General features: G+C 34.4%; 2 protein-coding genes and 1 long non-coding RNA gene across 7 annotated transcripts; 2 read left to right on the top strand and 1 right to left on the bottom strand.

Annotated features, from left to right (window-relative positions):
* The first annotated feature begins 2,723 nt into the window (after positions 1–2,723).
* REPTOR-BP (REPTOR-binding partner) lies at positions 2,724–16,094 on the top strand. Of its 4 annotated transcripts, none has more exons than XM_069043212.1 (4): positions 2,724–2,886; positions 13,696–13,783; positions 13,834–13,973; positions 15,828–16,094. In XM_069043212.1, the coding sequence occupies exons 1-4, from the start codon at positions 2,842–2,844 to the stop codon at positions 15,921–15,923; spliced, it is 369 nt and encodes a 122-aa protein (XP_068899313.1). In that variant the 5' UTR covers positions 2,724–2,841; the 3' UTR covers positions 15,924–16,094. The 4 variants fall into 4 exon arrangements, with proteins under 4 accessions (XP_068899313.1, XP_068899314.1, XP_068899316.1 ...); XM_069043213.1 differs by having other exon boundaries at positions 2,726–2,886; positions 13,852–13,973; XM_069043215.1 differs by lacking the exon at positions 2,724–2,886 and adding an exon at positions 8,445–8,562.
* Positions 8,572–11,750, top strand: LOC138127276 (uncharacterized). Its single transcript, XM_069043211.1, has 2 exons — positions 8,572–10,785; positions 10,839–11,750. Exons 1-2 carry the CDS (start codon positions 10,689–10,691, stop codon positions 11,648–11,650), a joined length of 909 nt encoding a protein of 302 aa, XP_068899312.1. The 5' UTR covers positions 8,572–10,688; the 3' UTR covers positions 11,651–11,750.
* On the bottom strand, positions 11,682–13,410 carry LOC138127278 (uncharacterized). 2 transcript variants are annotated; one of them, XR_011158173.1, is made up of 3 exons: positions 13,244–13,276; positions 12,362–13,189; positions 11,682–12,295 (listed from the first exon to the last, which is right to left on the bottom strand). It is a non-coding gene; the product is annotated as an uncharacterized lncRNA (long non-coding RNA). The 2 variants fall into 2 exon arrangements; XR_011158172.1 differs by having other exon boundaries at positions 12,362–13,410.
* Positions 16,095–16,859: the final 765 nt, after the last annotated feature.

The following is a 16,859-nucleotide window of genomic DNA, read 5'->3' as shown; positions in this document are numbered from 1 at the left end:
TGTATTTCATTCATTATATTGTTTCATCTCTACGGTCTCATCGAATATAACACGTGGTATGATTAATCATCGAAGATATTAAATTCGTGAAATTGAAGCAGGACATTTCACTCGTCCTTCGGACTCGTGAAATCTCCAGCTCAATTTCACTTATAATATCATCGATAATAATCATACCACTAGTTATATTATACATAGCCGAAAATATAACGGACGTGTTTTATTTCTCGTAAAAATAGTAACTGTTTCATTTTTGAAAATCTTATTTGGACAGTTTGGGAATGATTCCGCATCTATAATAATTTTGTTAGAACCTCAATAGATAGTTGACATATTTTTGAAATAAAAAAATATTTTTGAAGTGAAACTTTTTATGGGAGGGGTTTGAAATTCTGATCGGCAACCTTTTTGTGTGACGAAAAGTGGTGGGGGTAAATACTGTCTCGCACAACGGTTGCGCCAATATTTCCATCTCACTTAATTTGGAGTCTAATTATGTAAATTAATCTGTTTGACACGATACAAACATTCCTTAAAATTGTGTATACTTCTGTCTTTGTCACACTCACGGCATTTATCGATAATGTTCTCTCTTTTAATTAAAAATGAACAATGAGTTACGCATTTCGATATTGTTTAGTGTTATCGTTAAAATATACAATTTTGTTGTAAATATGCTTAAGTCAGGCGCAGAAAGAACAAGAGCGTGGCGTGAGAGAAAACGTACGAGTGAAGTGACAGTTCAGAATGTGAAAAAAATGATGTAAATAATAAAGACAATGAACCAGCAACTAGCACCTCGGCTCAGCCACCTTCTCTTGCACCTATCAGTGATAATTACAATATTCTGATTTTCCTGTAATACAAAAGTTTCACTTCTATCGTGCGTCTGTACGACACACTCTTTTTTTTTTGTTTGACTGTCAGAATTTGAGAATTTTCTCTTGTGTGAACGGATTTTGATAAATGTCACAACTTGTAAAAAGAAACCGTTAAGCTAATTTTAAGATTTTAACCGATTTGATTTATTTTTAAAAAACTATTTAAGAAACTATTTAAAAAAGCAGGTTATCTTACTTTCCATCATTCGTTATTACAGTTTTCCTTTAAAATCTTTACATAAAAACAAAAATAGATTAAAGAAATGGTCTGACATAAACACTTCTTTATGGTTAAATCATGTAAGTATCAAGGATCAACAAGTGGTTTAATATATACAAAATATTTTTAGTGCATATTATACTGGGTGCCCCAAAATTCGCGGAATAACTCATTGGGGCAATGTCAACTCATTTTAAAAATAATGAGAAAAATAATTTAAAAATTCCATACCTATTAGATTTGAAGATATGCGGATTCAAAAACTCCAGCTTTGATCTCATTTATTTTAAATATTAAAAAAGATTTTGACTATTTGTTTTTTACTAACACGTAGTATAACAGTTCTGAATTATTGTGATTATGTTTGCAATGCTTTACTTCATTATTTACAGCATTTCCAAGAAGTGATCTCAAGAAACATATGCCAAAATGGCTTTGATTGTTCCTTAATTAAGAATTGTTGTATTTTTAAAAAAATCTTCTATTCCATATTCACACGATCTCATTTGACGTCTTTGGTAGTTGATAGGTAGGTACATTGACAGATTTGTCCCTCAATATTATAAAATTTACACTAGAGAGTTGAGGGACAGTAATGACCCAAGGTATACTTTGAAACTTTTTGTTAAGTAACATCTGATTTGAGGATATTTGTCTTTTTTTAAATGGTTCATATCATATCGGCTTGTTCTATTATTTTGTAGATTTTAAAGTGGAATTCATTACTATAGAGATATTTTCATATTTGATGGCGGAAACAAAAGACTGAGAAATGTCACAAATTTGTATTGTCAGGTCAAATTTCTCAAAGACAGAAATGCAGCAAATTGGCAATAAGAAAGTTATTCATCGTCGAACTAGAGACATAATTTGTAATACGTTTGATTATATGAGAATAACTTTTCCTTTTGAACCACTGACAAAAACTGGTGTCCTTAGAATTTATTTTTTCAATCTATTTAGCGAAAATTTAAATTTACCTAGACATTCCTTTTTACGGCGTTTATGAGAAATTTGACACTGACAATACAATTTTGTGACATTTCTCAGTCTTTTGTTTCCGCCACCAAATATGAAAATACCTCTACCCATCCATAAAAAGTAAAGTTGGCATTGTAAAAAAACTTTTGACGTTCACTGCCTGTTCACTGTACAGTGGCGAGCACGGAATTTCGCACACATTGGACATTTCACTGACTTAATTTTATTAAAATGAGATACCTACTGGCGGCAGTTTCGTGACAGTTTAGGTGAAACATCAGTCATGATCACATATATCATGCGTATCCCACCTCATTATTGATTATAATGACAATAAAGCTTAGACTAGATAGTTTTTTTTTAATGACGTACAAATTGGCGTGCGAAATTCCGTGCTCCCCACTGTACGTAGTTTACAAAGGCACGAATGCAATAATTGAAATGATTAAAACAACCGAGACTACATTTATCAAACAAGGGTCCAATTCCTGCGGCTGACGTACAGTTGCTTTATCCATCACAGTGTAATTTTACCAATTTATTTCTGCACACTTCCCGCCAGAATTCGTCTCTCCAAAACTAGATGGCGCGTTGACCACGAGTTTTATCGACTCTGTCTATCCCAGACTGACGTAACATTGAGTGACCTTGCATATGTTTGTAAACACACAGACACGTTGATCTGTTTGTGTGATAGTGCAAGCAGTGCAATCGTTGTACGCGATTTTTTTCCGTTCAGAGTGAAACGAATCCACCACAATGGATTTCCAAGAGATGTCCGTCATTGAGGAACAAAGCACGACGGTAAGTTGGCGGTGACAACATTCGAAACGTCCCCAATCTAGAAATTTCTGTTGACGAACGTGAGCAATGTTGGGCAATCTACATTTTGTTGCCGCGCTCACCGTTTCTTGCATTTTCCGCACGTTTGAGTGGACGAAAAACGATACGATCGACGAGGATGGTTGGTTGGCGGTGATTTTTTGGAAAAAAATCGTTTTCATGTAAAATATTTGAGAGGCACTTTTGGGTTATCTCCGAAGTTTGCGGACCTGCGCAGAGGCGGCGCGTGTGTCGGACAAAGAGCGCGATCTTTAATTTTACAACAAATATTTAGAATAATGATGCAGGCGTTGTTGGTATCTTGGAACTGATCAGTGATCAGATCATCTTCTTGTCATTTTAATTAATGATCGATGTAAGTAACAATGATACCGACTCAACAAGCGACCAAGCAGCGACAATGGCCGTGATAATCGTAAGAAACGAATATGTATTAATTAAATAAGTTAAGTTGACCGTTCTTGTGTGTTTCAGCACAATAATTTAAAACAGGTAAATAAAATTTGTAACATCCACATAGTGGTGTAGATAAGAGGAATCGTTGCACCAAAAACTTGTTGAGCGCCAGACTGGTTTTCGATTAAATCGTGTTTTCTCGGTTGCCTATTTTTAAATTTTGTGAATAAAGTGAAAAAAAAGATCTATTGATGTAAGTTGTTGATAAATACGGATTACGTATAAAAAATGTACTACCTTTAGATTTGAAAGTTATTTCACGAGTGATAATTGGCCCGACGGAATTGAACATGCAACCCACAATACATTTACGAAGGTAACGTGGATATTTTAAATATCGTATTCTTTTAAAATGAAATTATGAATCCATGATGGCTTTGCTTCCAATAATTTTATTTATCACAACTGACATTTACGAAAAAGTTAAAACAATACCACGACTAAAATGTATTCGAACGGTGAGAAAACCTAATGAAACTTTGTAAATGTAATTGCTTTCAAACATAAAACAAATTGGTTGTTTATGATTTCCCCAAGAATTTCGATATTGAAGTCACGACCTGCTGTATTATAACCGGCCTGTTTAAAAGTGTAATTTGAGTGATCCCCGCAGAGCGCTAGTGTACGGGCGCTTTTTGGGGATATTATTCATCTTAAGTTTTTGTCACCGAACGTTTTTCTCGTTCAAATGACATTCGAATTTAAAATCCAAAATACAAAAATACAATTGTGTTCAGTACTGTTTTAGAAAGAAAATATGAACTTACTGTACTCAATCTTAACTCTAAAATCATGTCTAAACATATTTTTCCGCATTTGTATTCTTTAGAAGCGCCCGTGCTGTGGCGCCCTCATCGGCGAAAATTGGCTCTTTCTCGGAAACATTTTCGCAATGCTTTTTTAATGAAATAAACAGGCCGGTTATTATACAGCAGGTCGTGTTGTAAGTAATAATCATAAGGCGCAATCGTTAAAATTTGTTTTTATTTTGATGCGCCATCTACACCAGAGAACTTGAATTGTCATGTTGGATAAGTAGATGGCGTGGAGGCGGGAAAAAAATGTGGAATTTAATCCCACGACTTAATCTCAGATGCTGCAACCATTAGCTTGCAATAAAATGTTTTTCACATGTATTTATCGATATTTTTTGTTTTTACAAAAAATTTTTAACAAATAAGTTGTATCTGTGATCATGATAATAGGAATGATTGACATACTGTAAGTGTTTTAGTATGACGAGATTGTATAAATAAATAAAAATACGTTGCTGTGTTCGTAATTTTATCTAATGAACCAAATAAATTTATTCCTTATGTTTGATTCATTTTCAGTGAAATACCTTTGGTTCTTGATGTAATAACGAAAGCAAAGAATTAGCAACAACCAGTTGAAATCCAGAAATAATTTTTATTTGCATACAGTGTCCTTTTTTTTCTTTCATTCTTCACAAGAAGACGTACTTTACATAGATGACAAAACATTTTTGCCAGCCAAATACACCGAATACATTAAACTGAACTGTTCATGTCTCTTCTGTTATTGAAATGAATTGATTTTGGCATTCAGACCGTCACCAGATAAACAACAAAACCAACGACGGTGTCATGGACATTCTAGTATTGTTGCAATATGAACTAACAATACCGCAGATTTCAAAAGTCGTGGGATTTTATTCCTAATTGCTTACAAATAGGTGGTGATGATTTCAATAATGCAAACATTGTGGATAGATACGACCTAGTTTTTTTTTTGACAACCGATGACAGGTAATGAACGTTTCCGATTCACGATCCAAGGTATTTTTTAAGCAAATAGGAAAGTATGAATTGAACAGATATTTTCTTTTGTGAATAGAAATGTTTAGGGCGTAGCAAATGCACGTTTTTTTTTAAGGAATAACTGAAATAGTTATTTGTATGACGAGAGAGGAGTTTCCTTTGGCGGCTGAAGTATAATCACCTAAAGAAGAAAATGACACTTTCTGCAAAAGTTAAACATTAAACAACATTAAAACTTTTTTTTAATCCCTTTTTATTTAATAGAAAAAAAATTGAAAATTTAAATGAAACTTTCAAATGCATCAGGGTAAGCACACTTACCGTTGCCACTTTTGAAAAATGAATAGTGATCCTAAGGAAATTGTTCCCAAGAGATGGCTCGTGAGAACAATGTTACTGGATTTGACGGGAAAAATGCCAAAAAAAAAACTGCAATGTCATTTTGATTGTTTTTCTAGAAAATCAAAAAGGTTAAAATGTTTCATGGAAAGAACAACGCTGGAAATATCTGGAATCAGTTTTAATGATGTAGTCAATGGACAAATAAAACTGGGACAAAAATGACAAGTCAAAAATTTTCAAATTTGTATGGTTTAATTACGGCTTTATCACAAAAAGGTTAAGTTTGGCATGACATATTATACATACAGGGCAAGTCATATAAGGTTTATTTCTGAATTTATTTTGTACGCAACCAAGAATACTAATTACACTGACCACTTGATACCATTTATAATGTGATTTTATTTAGTAATCCACGTAGGTATGTAATTTGGGTAAAAATGTCAAAATGACAGTTGATGAATTTAATTTTTGATTTCATTAATCAGAACAGGAAAACGTCATTGTGACATTTTTAGCTAAATTACATACCTACGTTGATTACTAAATTAAATCACATTATAAATGGTATCAAGTAGTCAGCGTCATTTGTATTTTTGGTTGCGTACAAAATAAATTAAGAAATAAGCCTTATGTGACTTGCCCTGTATATAGACCCTGACAAATTTATTGACAATTGAATAGTCTGATTTACATAGACTAAATTTAATGTGTCCCAGTTTTATTTGTCCATCGACCGTACAATTAATATTAATACATAGACTGTAATTTTTTGATCAATATTATCACAGATTACTGAGAATGTAATTGTTGTCCTTAGGCGATGATTTACAAAAGCAATGTTGATTTTAATTAGTCACAACTCATGGAGTAATGAGTTATTACCCACAGCCGTAGATAGTGAATAGCATTACTTAACAGTAAAAGCGTATAAAAATGGCAAAGAATATAAATGTAATACTTTCGACCTAAAACCATAGAGGAAATGTCTACTTTCTTGAAGTAGTAGAAAAAACATTAAGATCGCAAAATCTGACAACAAAATTAAAATTTTGCGTTATTTAAGTTCGTACTATCACGTGCATAACAAAGTAAAAAGAAATAATAAATTCAATTCTAGTATTATCAAGAAAATACCAAGTTAATGGAAATAAAACACCTAAAAGTGACATAAACATAACAAAGAACATTTTTTGGACTTGTTGCATTATGTTAATGACAGGAATAATTGCTTTTTTATCTTGTGCATAATGCATTTTTGTTACGAGTTTTTAAAAAAAATGTCAGTTTATGGATCAAAATGAGAGTGAACAAAGCCATAATTCATAAGAAAAAGATTTTCTTCTTAAAAGACAGTCATATTGTACAGGTATAGAATCCAGTCTTCTTACTATTTTCTTAAGTGTGATGAAATAGGTTCTACCATTGAAGGAAGATAAGGCATTAATTATTAATTAATTTTTAAAAGATTTTTCGAGAGGTAGGCAACCAATTAAACGACTGTGCACCTATGCGTATGAGTCAATCTAAGACAAACTTTTCAATAAAACAAAAGATGAGGTCTAGCACTCTTGAGTTGTTCTCTTTTTGATCACTCGGTAATGTCCGTCAAATCAAAAACTGGAGAATTTGAAACTTCATATAAATAGATTTACTACCCTGTTAATTGATTTATCTGTGGAGATGCTCAATAATAATAGTTGTCTATTGTACATAAACATGTGAATTTTTCCTTACGTAATATTTAAATTTCTTAATTTCTGTATCTATGTAATTTATCTCTTGTTCTTATTAAATGTTATAATAATAGACTTTTACAACATAATTAAGTTAAATTAATTTAGGTTTGTAATTTTTTGCATGAATAAATCAAATTAAACATGATCGCTTGACCGTTTGTAAGTTTTATTCAGCGCTCAAGCAGCAGAATCAAGTTCATCCGAAAAAGAACAACTACATAATTAAAATTACTTTCACGATGTCAGAACTAAACGTTTCGCAACCACCTTGCGCCTCATTTTGATTGCGACGTTTGACAGCCGAAACCCGTGCGAATCAATCAGAGATTCGACTTTCGTTTTGAACGGCTACGTGGCCGTTCGAATCGTGTTTCGATGTGCACGTCGGGCGCTGCGGCCCCCGCGCCCACAGAAGACGTCGACCATCCTTCGCCTCCCAAACGCTCCACCGTCAACAAACGAAAACGGGCGTAACCGTCGTAAACACGGAGAAAGCGAATCCTAGTGGGGCTAAAACAACGCATCTACCGCACATAATTCACGCCGTATCGAATACATTTGGTAGTTTAGCACGGTAACAACGGAGTAGGGCTCGTTTTACTGCGCAATAACCGACGTGCTAGCAGCAGTCACGTCGTTCTCCGTTGCTTGCCTTGCCTGGCTTTCCATTGCGTACCGATACCGGCTTTACTACGCATTTAGAACGTCGCACTACGGTAAGCAACAATTTTTTTTCACCATCACCGTCGACACTTTCCTTCGCCGATTGTTCCAAAGTGCCCCCACGTACCTCCGCCGACACCACCGGCCTCCGGACTCGACCCGCTCGCACGAAGCCGCGTCCCTCGTTTTTCCAAGTTCGCACCCGCGAGTCGCGATCCTTCCGGACCAAATCGTACGTTTTGCACCATCGTCGCACCATCCCCCAAAAGTGAGTAGACAAGACAGTGTCGCAACCGCTTCGGTTCTTGGGGTTTTGGCCACGACTCTTCGCAATCGACGAATATTATTGCCTTTATTTTATTGTCGGACCGGCCGGCTAAAAATATTGCGTTTTTACGCCGGCTAACCTTGACATTGGGTTAAGTGTAACATAGTGCCAAGTGTCGATAACATCGTCATTATTGATAGTTTTTTTTTTTTTCTATCGTAGTTGATGTGCGTACTGCGTGTCGTACTTTTAAAATGCCGGTACTAACCGAGACAGAGCAAAAGTACAGTTGTGTTCTGGTGTGGCGCAAGAAAATTTTCTTTTCGACGCGTCGGAGACGTGGACGGTTCTGATTTAGATCGGGTTCGAGATGCGGTTCTCGCCTTGGGTACGGCTTATTTTGACGCTTGTTTCTTCAGAATGATGACCTTTTCGTTTGTACTTGTTAAAAGTTTTCCACGGTAAACATTGCGCAAAGTTAATAATTTAGACGGAATTCCACATTTTGTGTTGGGAACGGTTTAAACTAGGTTGCCCAAATAAATTTAGCACCCCACAAATTCAGTCGCAGTTCCGATGACAAGATCCGCGTTAGTTCTTATTGATTGTGTTGTGTTCGAAGCGGGACATTCCGTAACGTCATTCTCCGTTGTGAAATGCTACAGATAGTGATAGTGATTTTTATTGTTTTTTAGTTGGATCTGTTTTCAATATTCGATTCACAAATTGTTTAAAAAATACAATAAAAATTGTTTGTCTTAAACGTCAGGTTTACGAACCGGGTGGGTGACTTTTGACTTAATGATTGAGACAAATTTAGTGGGTTGGCACTCCCGAATAATTGGTACGCCTAGTCATTTGTCAAAGAGCTGTCTGTTGATTCACTTTCTAGGTTAATATTCTAGAAATAAATAATGACAATTTGATTTATTATGACATTCGAGCTTTCATATTTGAATCTGATGGTCAAGTGTACCAACATAAAATCGTAAATGTGTTGCCAACCGGACAAAAGTCATTTCCATCATTAAAAGTCACCCGGTATGTGTAATACAGAAATTGCAGTTTTTTAAACAACACTTCGCAATTCCTAATATAAAATGAATTTGTAGCTTTTTGTTAATTGTTGTGCCGTTACACGAAAAGAGAAATAATCATCATCCACTTTTGTAATGTTGCCACTATTTGATGCTAAATGTTAAACGATAAATTATAATTCGTTCTGTAGGTTGAAAAGTAGAGAGTTTGTTTCGAGTACGCAGACTCTACATTAACTAAAAAACATTTTCGGAAACATTTAAAATAAATAAAAGATAAAACATTGATAAATGGTTTGAGGATCGTTGGCTATATTGTTTGTAAAAAAGATAACCGGTAAGGGCAGATATAGAAATAACGGTCATTGCCATTGCTATCTGAAAGATATATTATTAGTTTGCGTTTTTTAAAGGATATAAATGTTTTTGTGCTTGCTTAAATTTTGCAGAAAATGACACATTTTAATCAAATTTTTAATTGTTAGTTTTTAATGAAGAAAGAATTGCAGGTAGACAGTCATGCAACTTAAGTTACCTAATTAAATGCTGAGATCACAAATTGGCAACAGAATTGGTAAATTCATAAAGTCTACATAATAAATAAATTGAAGGATATAAGAACCTAACGTGTGGTGTGGTTGCAAAATGGTGCTTACTAAGTTGACAGATGATTCTCAAAAACACATTTCTAACATTTTTAAAGTGTTTCTCACAAAATTTTGAAACGACAAGTAAAGAGCGACATTTACAGTTACTACCAACTGTTGTAATAATAAACAAATAAACTAATGAAGAATTCCGTACACGGTTTGTATTGTACCGGTAAGAATTCTTTGTCAAAGTGTATAAACCTGACACGTTGCACGATTGGACCAGAACTCACGAGCGGTCTTGTTTTAAGTAGACTTAGGGCCAGTTTATAGAAAGAGAATTAAATATTTAATTCGAATTAAATTTTAATGCGCGAATCCAAAACTACGATTGGTTCAATCTGATCACGTGTTCAGTTAATCTGGCATTTGATTAGGATTAACTTAATTTCGTTTCTCTAAACTGGCCCTTAATCTGTTACGGTTTTAATTTCAAAGTAAAGAATCCCCCAATATAGTGTAGTTTCGTTTTTTTTTAACTCAATTGAAAAGGCGTAATTTCTTGATATATGCAAAAAGACCTCTAAGTGAATACAAACTGTGTCAAATGACATTAATAAGCGATTTTTCGCGACTGACCAGGTCAGATATGGTTAGAGTGGTATGTGAAACCGTGCCGTTTTCGCGCACTTAGGTATGAGAGGGGAAAGTCAGTGACGTCATAGGATAAATGTCATTTGACTAAATACAACATACCTTAGTCTCATGCAGTGTTACTGTTGGTATGTTATCGTTCTGTCTCGCTTTATTATTGTGGTTCGTGTTGTGCTTGGTGCTGTAGTCACCTATCCTAACCTTAAAAAAGTAGTTGGAATATCTCCTGAACAATGACAGAAAAGGAAGAAATTCTTTTAAATCTTAACCATCAAGGTGAAGATTACCACGTCGTAGTGGACCTGGAGACAGCAGAGATTCTTCTTAACGGTAAGTAACTACCACAGCAAATCTAATCGAATAAGTTTTGTCATTTATCATAGATCCTAATAAAGCAGAGCAATTCATAAAGGACTTCGTATCACAAACTAATAATAACAACCATATAACTGTGTGCGAGGTTGCTACTGAGGGTCCAGTAGACACAACAGATAATGAAACAAATGCCACTATTTGGAAAGGTAAAGGACGGCCCACAGCCAATGACGAGGAAGCAACCGCTATGTTATTAACGTTACGTGGAAAATATTCATCCAAATTTGAAGACAAAAAAACGATAAAATCGCAGATTTGGAACAAAATTGCTCAAGAGCTAGCAGAAGCAGGTTTCAATTGCGGAATCGGTAAGGAGGGTGGAGAACGTTGCAGGCAAAAATTTGCTAACCTACAGAAGCAATATTTAAACCACCTGAAACACGTCCAACGTACAGGGGAGGAAAAAAGGGACCCGCCACCTTTTTTCTCAGAAATGCATGGTATTTTAGGATCAAAGGATAAAGTTGCTCCTACAAATTTACAAGATACAGAAGAGGCCAGTGAAAATGACAGTAGTACAGATACTGCAACAACCTCGACAACAACGTCTGCATCAGCAAATGCTATAAAAAATCGATTTTCATCTGTAAAACGTATGAAACGTGAGAGTGGAAGTGTGCTGGTTCTTAACCAAATGAAGAAGCAACACACTGAAAATCAAGATGAACGCAGGACAGAATTCAGTATCTTACAAAAGATTCTTGAAAAACAGATAGACCAAAGACAAGAGATGCTGAACTTATTCAAAGTAATGGTAGAGACCAAAATTGGCAAAAAGGGTAAACTGCCGTCCCCAAGTGATGAAAGTGATGATGAATAACTTGGATGCGTGCTTTTATTGAATACGAGTATTGTTATGTTTAAAAATGTTTATTTTTTTGTACTTACATCTAAGAATAAAGTATTATGTTTTTGGAATACTTTGTGATAATTATTGACAAGTGTAGGTCAGGTCAGGTCAGGTCAGGTCCTATACCCATGTATTAAGTCAAAGCCAGTGTAAAAATGAATCCTTTCACAGGAGTCTTGCAATTCTATCTCTCTTCTGTTTCCCTAGTCTTGTTTGTTCCATATCATTGTTCCTAATAATAAGTCTTTCGAGTGGTTCACGAAAAAGTTCTCCATCCCATTCATCATTATTTAAATAAGAAAAATTATGCAAAACACATGCAGCTGTTGCTATTTCAATGCTTTTACTAATGCAGTATGTATTTATAAACTGAAGTCTTCTCCAGCGGCCTTTGAGTATTGCAAAACAGTTTTCAATTACTACTCGATCAGAACTTAGAATATTATTGTGCCGTTTTTCTGTTCTTCCTAAATTAGCATTCTGACGATAAGGTGTCATTAGCCATGGCCTTATGGGAAATGCACAATCGCCAATAAGATGATACTCTTCATCAGGAAAGTAATACTCTGTGCCATGTCTTTCAATATTTTGCACAAATGTGGAATTAAAAAAAACCTGCAAGGGAAACCCTGAGACTTACAGAATTGTGTTTTTACAAATTACTATTATTATTGTACATACTCGGGAATCATGGGCTGATCCAGGAAAACCAATAAAAGCGTAGGTTAGAATTTTCTTTGCTGTACAAATTGCCATAATATTTATGGAATGGGACAAATACCTATCAACATAACTATCATGTTGATTTAAAGGCACTAGAATTTTACAGTGAGTTCCATCCAGAGCTCCAATGGCACCTAAGTAAAACACACAGTTATTTTGGTAGGTAAGTGCATAAACAAACTACCAGGATACTGTGCAAACCCATTTCGGATAGTTCCAAATTCTTCTTCGGTTCTTGGCCAAATGATGTATTTGTGTTTTAACTTAACTATTAAATACAATAAGACATTAACAATCTTCATTACTGCGGATGCCGATATGCAAAATCGATCACCAATATAAATTAATGAATCTTGTGTAGCCATATAATATACAAACACTAAAGTTGATTTTTCAGGTAATACAGGGTAATTTCCACCCCTATACTTCTTTTTTAATAGCTCATGAGTGTCGTTCTCCATGATAATACGAACCAATTTCTCAAACGTTTGTTTTTTCAAACGAAATAGATCAGAAAAGGTATTTTCATGATATTTAATTAACCACTGACGGTCTTCAGATTTTGGTTTCCAGTAAACTTCTCTTATGGTCCGTAACAGCATCCAATATACTTCATATTCGTGCATGAAGGATAAATACCAAACAATTAATTCCTCAGTTCCACAGTCAAAAAAGACACAATTCAACATCTCGATCCACATAAGTTCATTCATTTTATAACCTCACTCCTGCGACTTTTGTATGTCATCACTAACCGGATAACCGTTAACTGACGTTTTCGCGAATCTGTTTAATTAAAATGAATTTAGAAGTGGGGAGAGTTACCAGTTCTAACCTTACTGACTGACCAGGTTAGTCGCGAAAAATCGCTTAAAGTGTTGGTAAATTGCAAATATGTTTTAGTTTAATTAGTAGAAAACGCAAATATATAGCTAAAGCTGTGTGTTAATAAGTGAGGTTATGTTCATGTCATGCATATTTTTACTTGGATAAAAATGCTCTCTGAAGCTCTCATCATAGTTTAACCGGCCGTTTAAATTTTATAAATTTTTCAAGACAGATGGACATTTTTGTCGTCTGCAAATTGAATAGTTGAACCGCCCCAACACAAATCAATTCATAAAAAAATTTTTACCAAATATAGTAGGATTCGTAATAATGTTATCTTGTAAGACAATAAAAATGAAACGTTCCACTCAGTTTTCTCATGTTTCACCCTTCATATCATCAGTTTATTGTTGCTGTTTAACTGAGCGCAGGAAGTTACTGAATAAAACTGTTTGTTATTTTAGGAGGGCCCTCACCGTAAGGAATCAGGAAAGCGGGGACGCAAACCGGGCAGAAAATCGGGCGATAAAGTTGACATGAAAGCCAAATTGGGTAAGCTGTAAACAGAGTGATTTTTTTGAAATATATGATTATGAAATAAGGTCCGTTGTATTTTGTAGAACGCAGCCGACAAAGTGCAAGGGAATGTAGAGCCAGAAAAAAACTGAGATACCAATATTTGGAGGAACTTGTTGCCGACAGGGAAAAAGCTGTTTTTGCTCTTAGGAAAGAACTTGAAAAGGTATAATTACTACTGCATGCTGCAAAGCCTGATGCAGAACACCAGAACAGACCAATCACATAAATATTAGTTTAGGTCCCCGTTTTATTTAGTGAAGAACAAAAATGTCTCGTCAATCTCATTTGCATAACTGTCTTAAAAGAAAAAACTTATCAATGTTACATCTTCATAATTTTGATTAAAGGCGATCGATTGCGTAGTAGATTTTATCAAAACATTGTACGTCTAATAGTAACATTTTATCTGTTTTATCTGTTAGCGCGACTGTTGATATTGCCAACTTATACTATATAAATTTTCAATCAAAATAATATTGCAAATTTACTAAGGAAGGTATGACTTGAAGGAGAAATTGCTAGGAATAAGAAAAAATCACCAAAAAGAAAAAAGTCGACCTTTTAAATTTTTAATCATTAACCAGTGGCCACAAATAACTCCGATTGGGTATTTTGAATTGAAAAACAAAATGTTTTAAACTTTAAATTTTAATTCATCATAAGAAAACACCACTTTAACGATTCGTTATCGCAAACTTAACAGCGATTCATGATTTAATGGACGGTTTATTTAAGAAAATGAGCACAGGAGTGTGGAATAACATGGAGTGTGCTTGAAAGATTGGCAGAACTGGTTTACCAATGTAAGACTTTTCGCTAAAGAGAAATGACCGAATATGGTAACCAGTTAATGTAAGTCACTGATGGTACACGTTGGGGGTGGAAGTTGTGCTACTAGAATTTCTTTTTATTTTTAAAAATGAAAAAATTTATAAGAAGTTTACTGCGATGGCGTTTTTGGATCCATGATAAATTGTCCGATAAGGAGTTCCAACAGGAATCTACTTCAACGTGTAGACAATTCAACGCAGTGGCGTAGAAATCATTTTCATTTTTTCATCAGGAGAGCAGAATGTCCATCTCTGGCTCAATTTCAACCCTATCAGTTGCAGTGTTGTATCGATCATAGAGAGTACAGCGAGGTGAAGACTACAGAAAAAGAATTTTGGTCGACATCTCAAATCTTTCGTTAATTAATGTTGGTAACTTTTCACTTCATAAAACGTAAGCTCGAGTTATTTCTGTTCAGTTATACATAGTTGATACAATATACACAAAAGGTCATGGAAGTCAATAGGTGTGTAATAATAGAACCGTTAATTGTATTGTCTGTTAAATTTACACACAGATGAGTAAATTGCTTTGAAAATAGAGAACAGATTTTATCGTTGTTGGTTTACAGGCTTGCACTCACAGATGCAGGTGCTCTATTACGTCACACTAAACTCGCAAACTTTGAAGTTAATGGAAATTTTTGGTGATTGTTACAAATGATATATGTAATACATGTGTCTAGTTATCAAAAAATGTATGTTTGCATCTTCCACGCGACTCGAGTGCTCGATTGGTTAGCACATTGATCAGATCTTCCTGATAATGCCATACTGATAATAAGAGATTTCGACAATTCTTATTACAGTCTATTGATGCATTCAAATATTGTTAGAATGTGTATTTTCAGATAGGAACAGTCGATTTGCAGGATAGGATAGTAATAACAATAATAAACTGTGTATAAAAAGAACTTGGATAACAAAGCAAAAAAACTCGCGAACCACAACTATTTCAGAGATTTCAAATTGATGGTAATGCTCTTTGTATGTTGACGCTACACTAAATATTGTTATATTATGCCAAAGTAAAGAAAACGACAACTTCAATAGTTGAAGAAAAAGATATTCAAGTTTGAAGCAATATTTTGGGACTGTACAGACCACATGTTAATTTATTTACGTTAATTTGCATTTTGTATAGTTACGTTGATTTTTAATGCAATTTTTAAAATGTCTGATTCCAGTTCCAAGTATGGGCAAAGGAAATTGACGAAGGTAGAGTACCTGAAGACATCCAGACGATATTGGAAGATGTGGGGGCCCTAAAAAAAGAAAAGTGAATTTCCAATGTGATAATATTTTTTTATTGTCGAAAAAGAAACCGTATACCTACCTACATTTTTTCTACTTTTGTCTACCAAAATTTATTCTACTCCACTGTATAATTTAAGACCTTGAAATTGTTATTTATTTTATTATTATGGATAAATATAAAATTATGTTTATAATAAGGGTTTTTCAATAGTGTATTTCAGGTTGAAATGTACGAATTGGACGTATTAATATCGTGTGGGTTGTGGAGGAGATCGTAAAGGTATTTGTTGATAAATAACGACACTTAAAAAGGAATATTTTTTTAACCTATAATGGTGTAATGGAGACGTTGATTAATCCTTAGGTAATTGTAATAAAATGGTTCTAATAGAAAAAGGTTATCAGGTAAATACACAGAAAATAGACGCAGTGACTAAAGAAACAAAATTATGTAACTTATTAATTGGGTGTTATAAACCTTCTGATTATTACTAATTAATACAGAAAAGTAAGCACTTGAAGTTGAAAAGAATTGTAAAAGAAAACGTACGAATTTGGTACTTAGTTACAAAACTTTTTTAAATACATTTAACCTTCGTTTACGTAAGAAGTACACGTGGCGCAGATAGATTTTCGTTTCTTACAGTTTGCGACCAAAGCTTCCAGAAACGCAGTTCCTTGTGGAATGTAATTATTTGCGCTGAAAGATTAACGAGATATGCTGCTCCCTGCTGTACGTAATGCTCTCGTGAGATTTATGAATTTACATTTCACGGAACAGTTTATTGCGTCGATATGAACTTATCGAGAGCATTAGCTCGTGAAGATAATTTATTGGCGGCTTTAATGCAGTCTCTGATGCAGTGTACTTGCTGCTTGTGCAAGGGAGAAACTTCAAATAAGATTTTTTCCCATTTGTCAAAACTAGATGTTGCAGTGGGCATTTTTAACCATCTACATAA

This window comes from Tenebrio molitor, chromosome 3 (assembly GCF_963966145.1).
Source record: "Tenebrio molitor chromosome 3, icTenMoli1.1, whole genome shotgun sequence".
Lineage (NCBI taxonomy): Eukaryota > Metazoa > Arthropoda > Insecta > Coleoptera > Tenebrionidae > Tenebrio > Tenebrio molitor.
The sequence above is the reverse complement of the archived record's forward strand: the minus strand, read 5'-3'. Positions and strand labels throughout refer to the sequence as shown.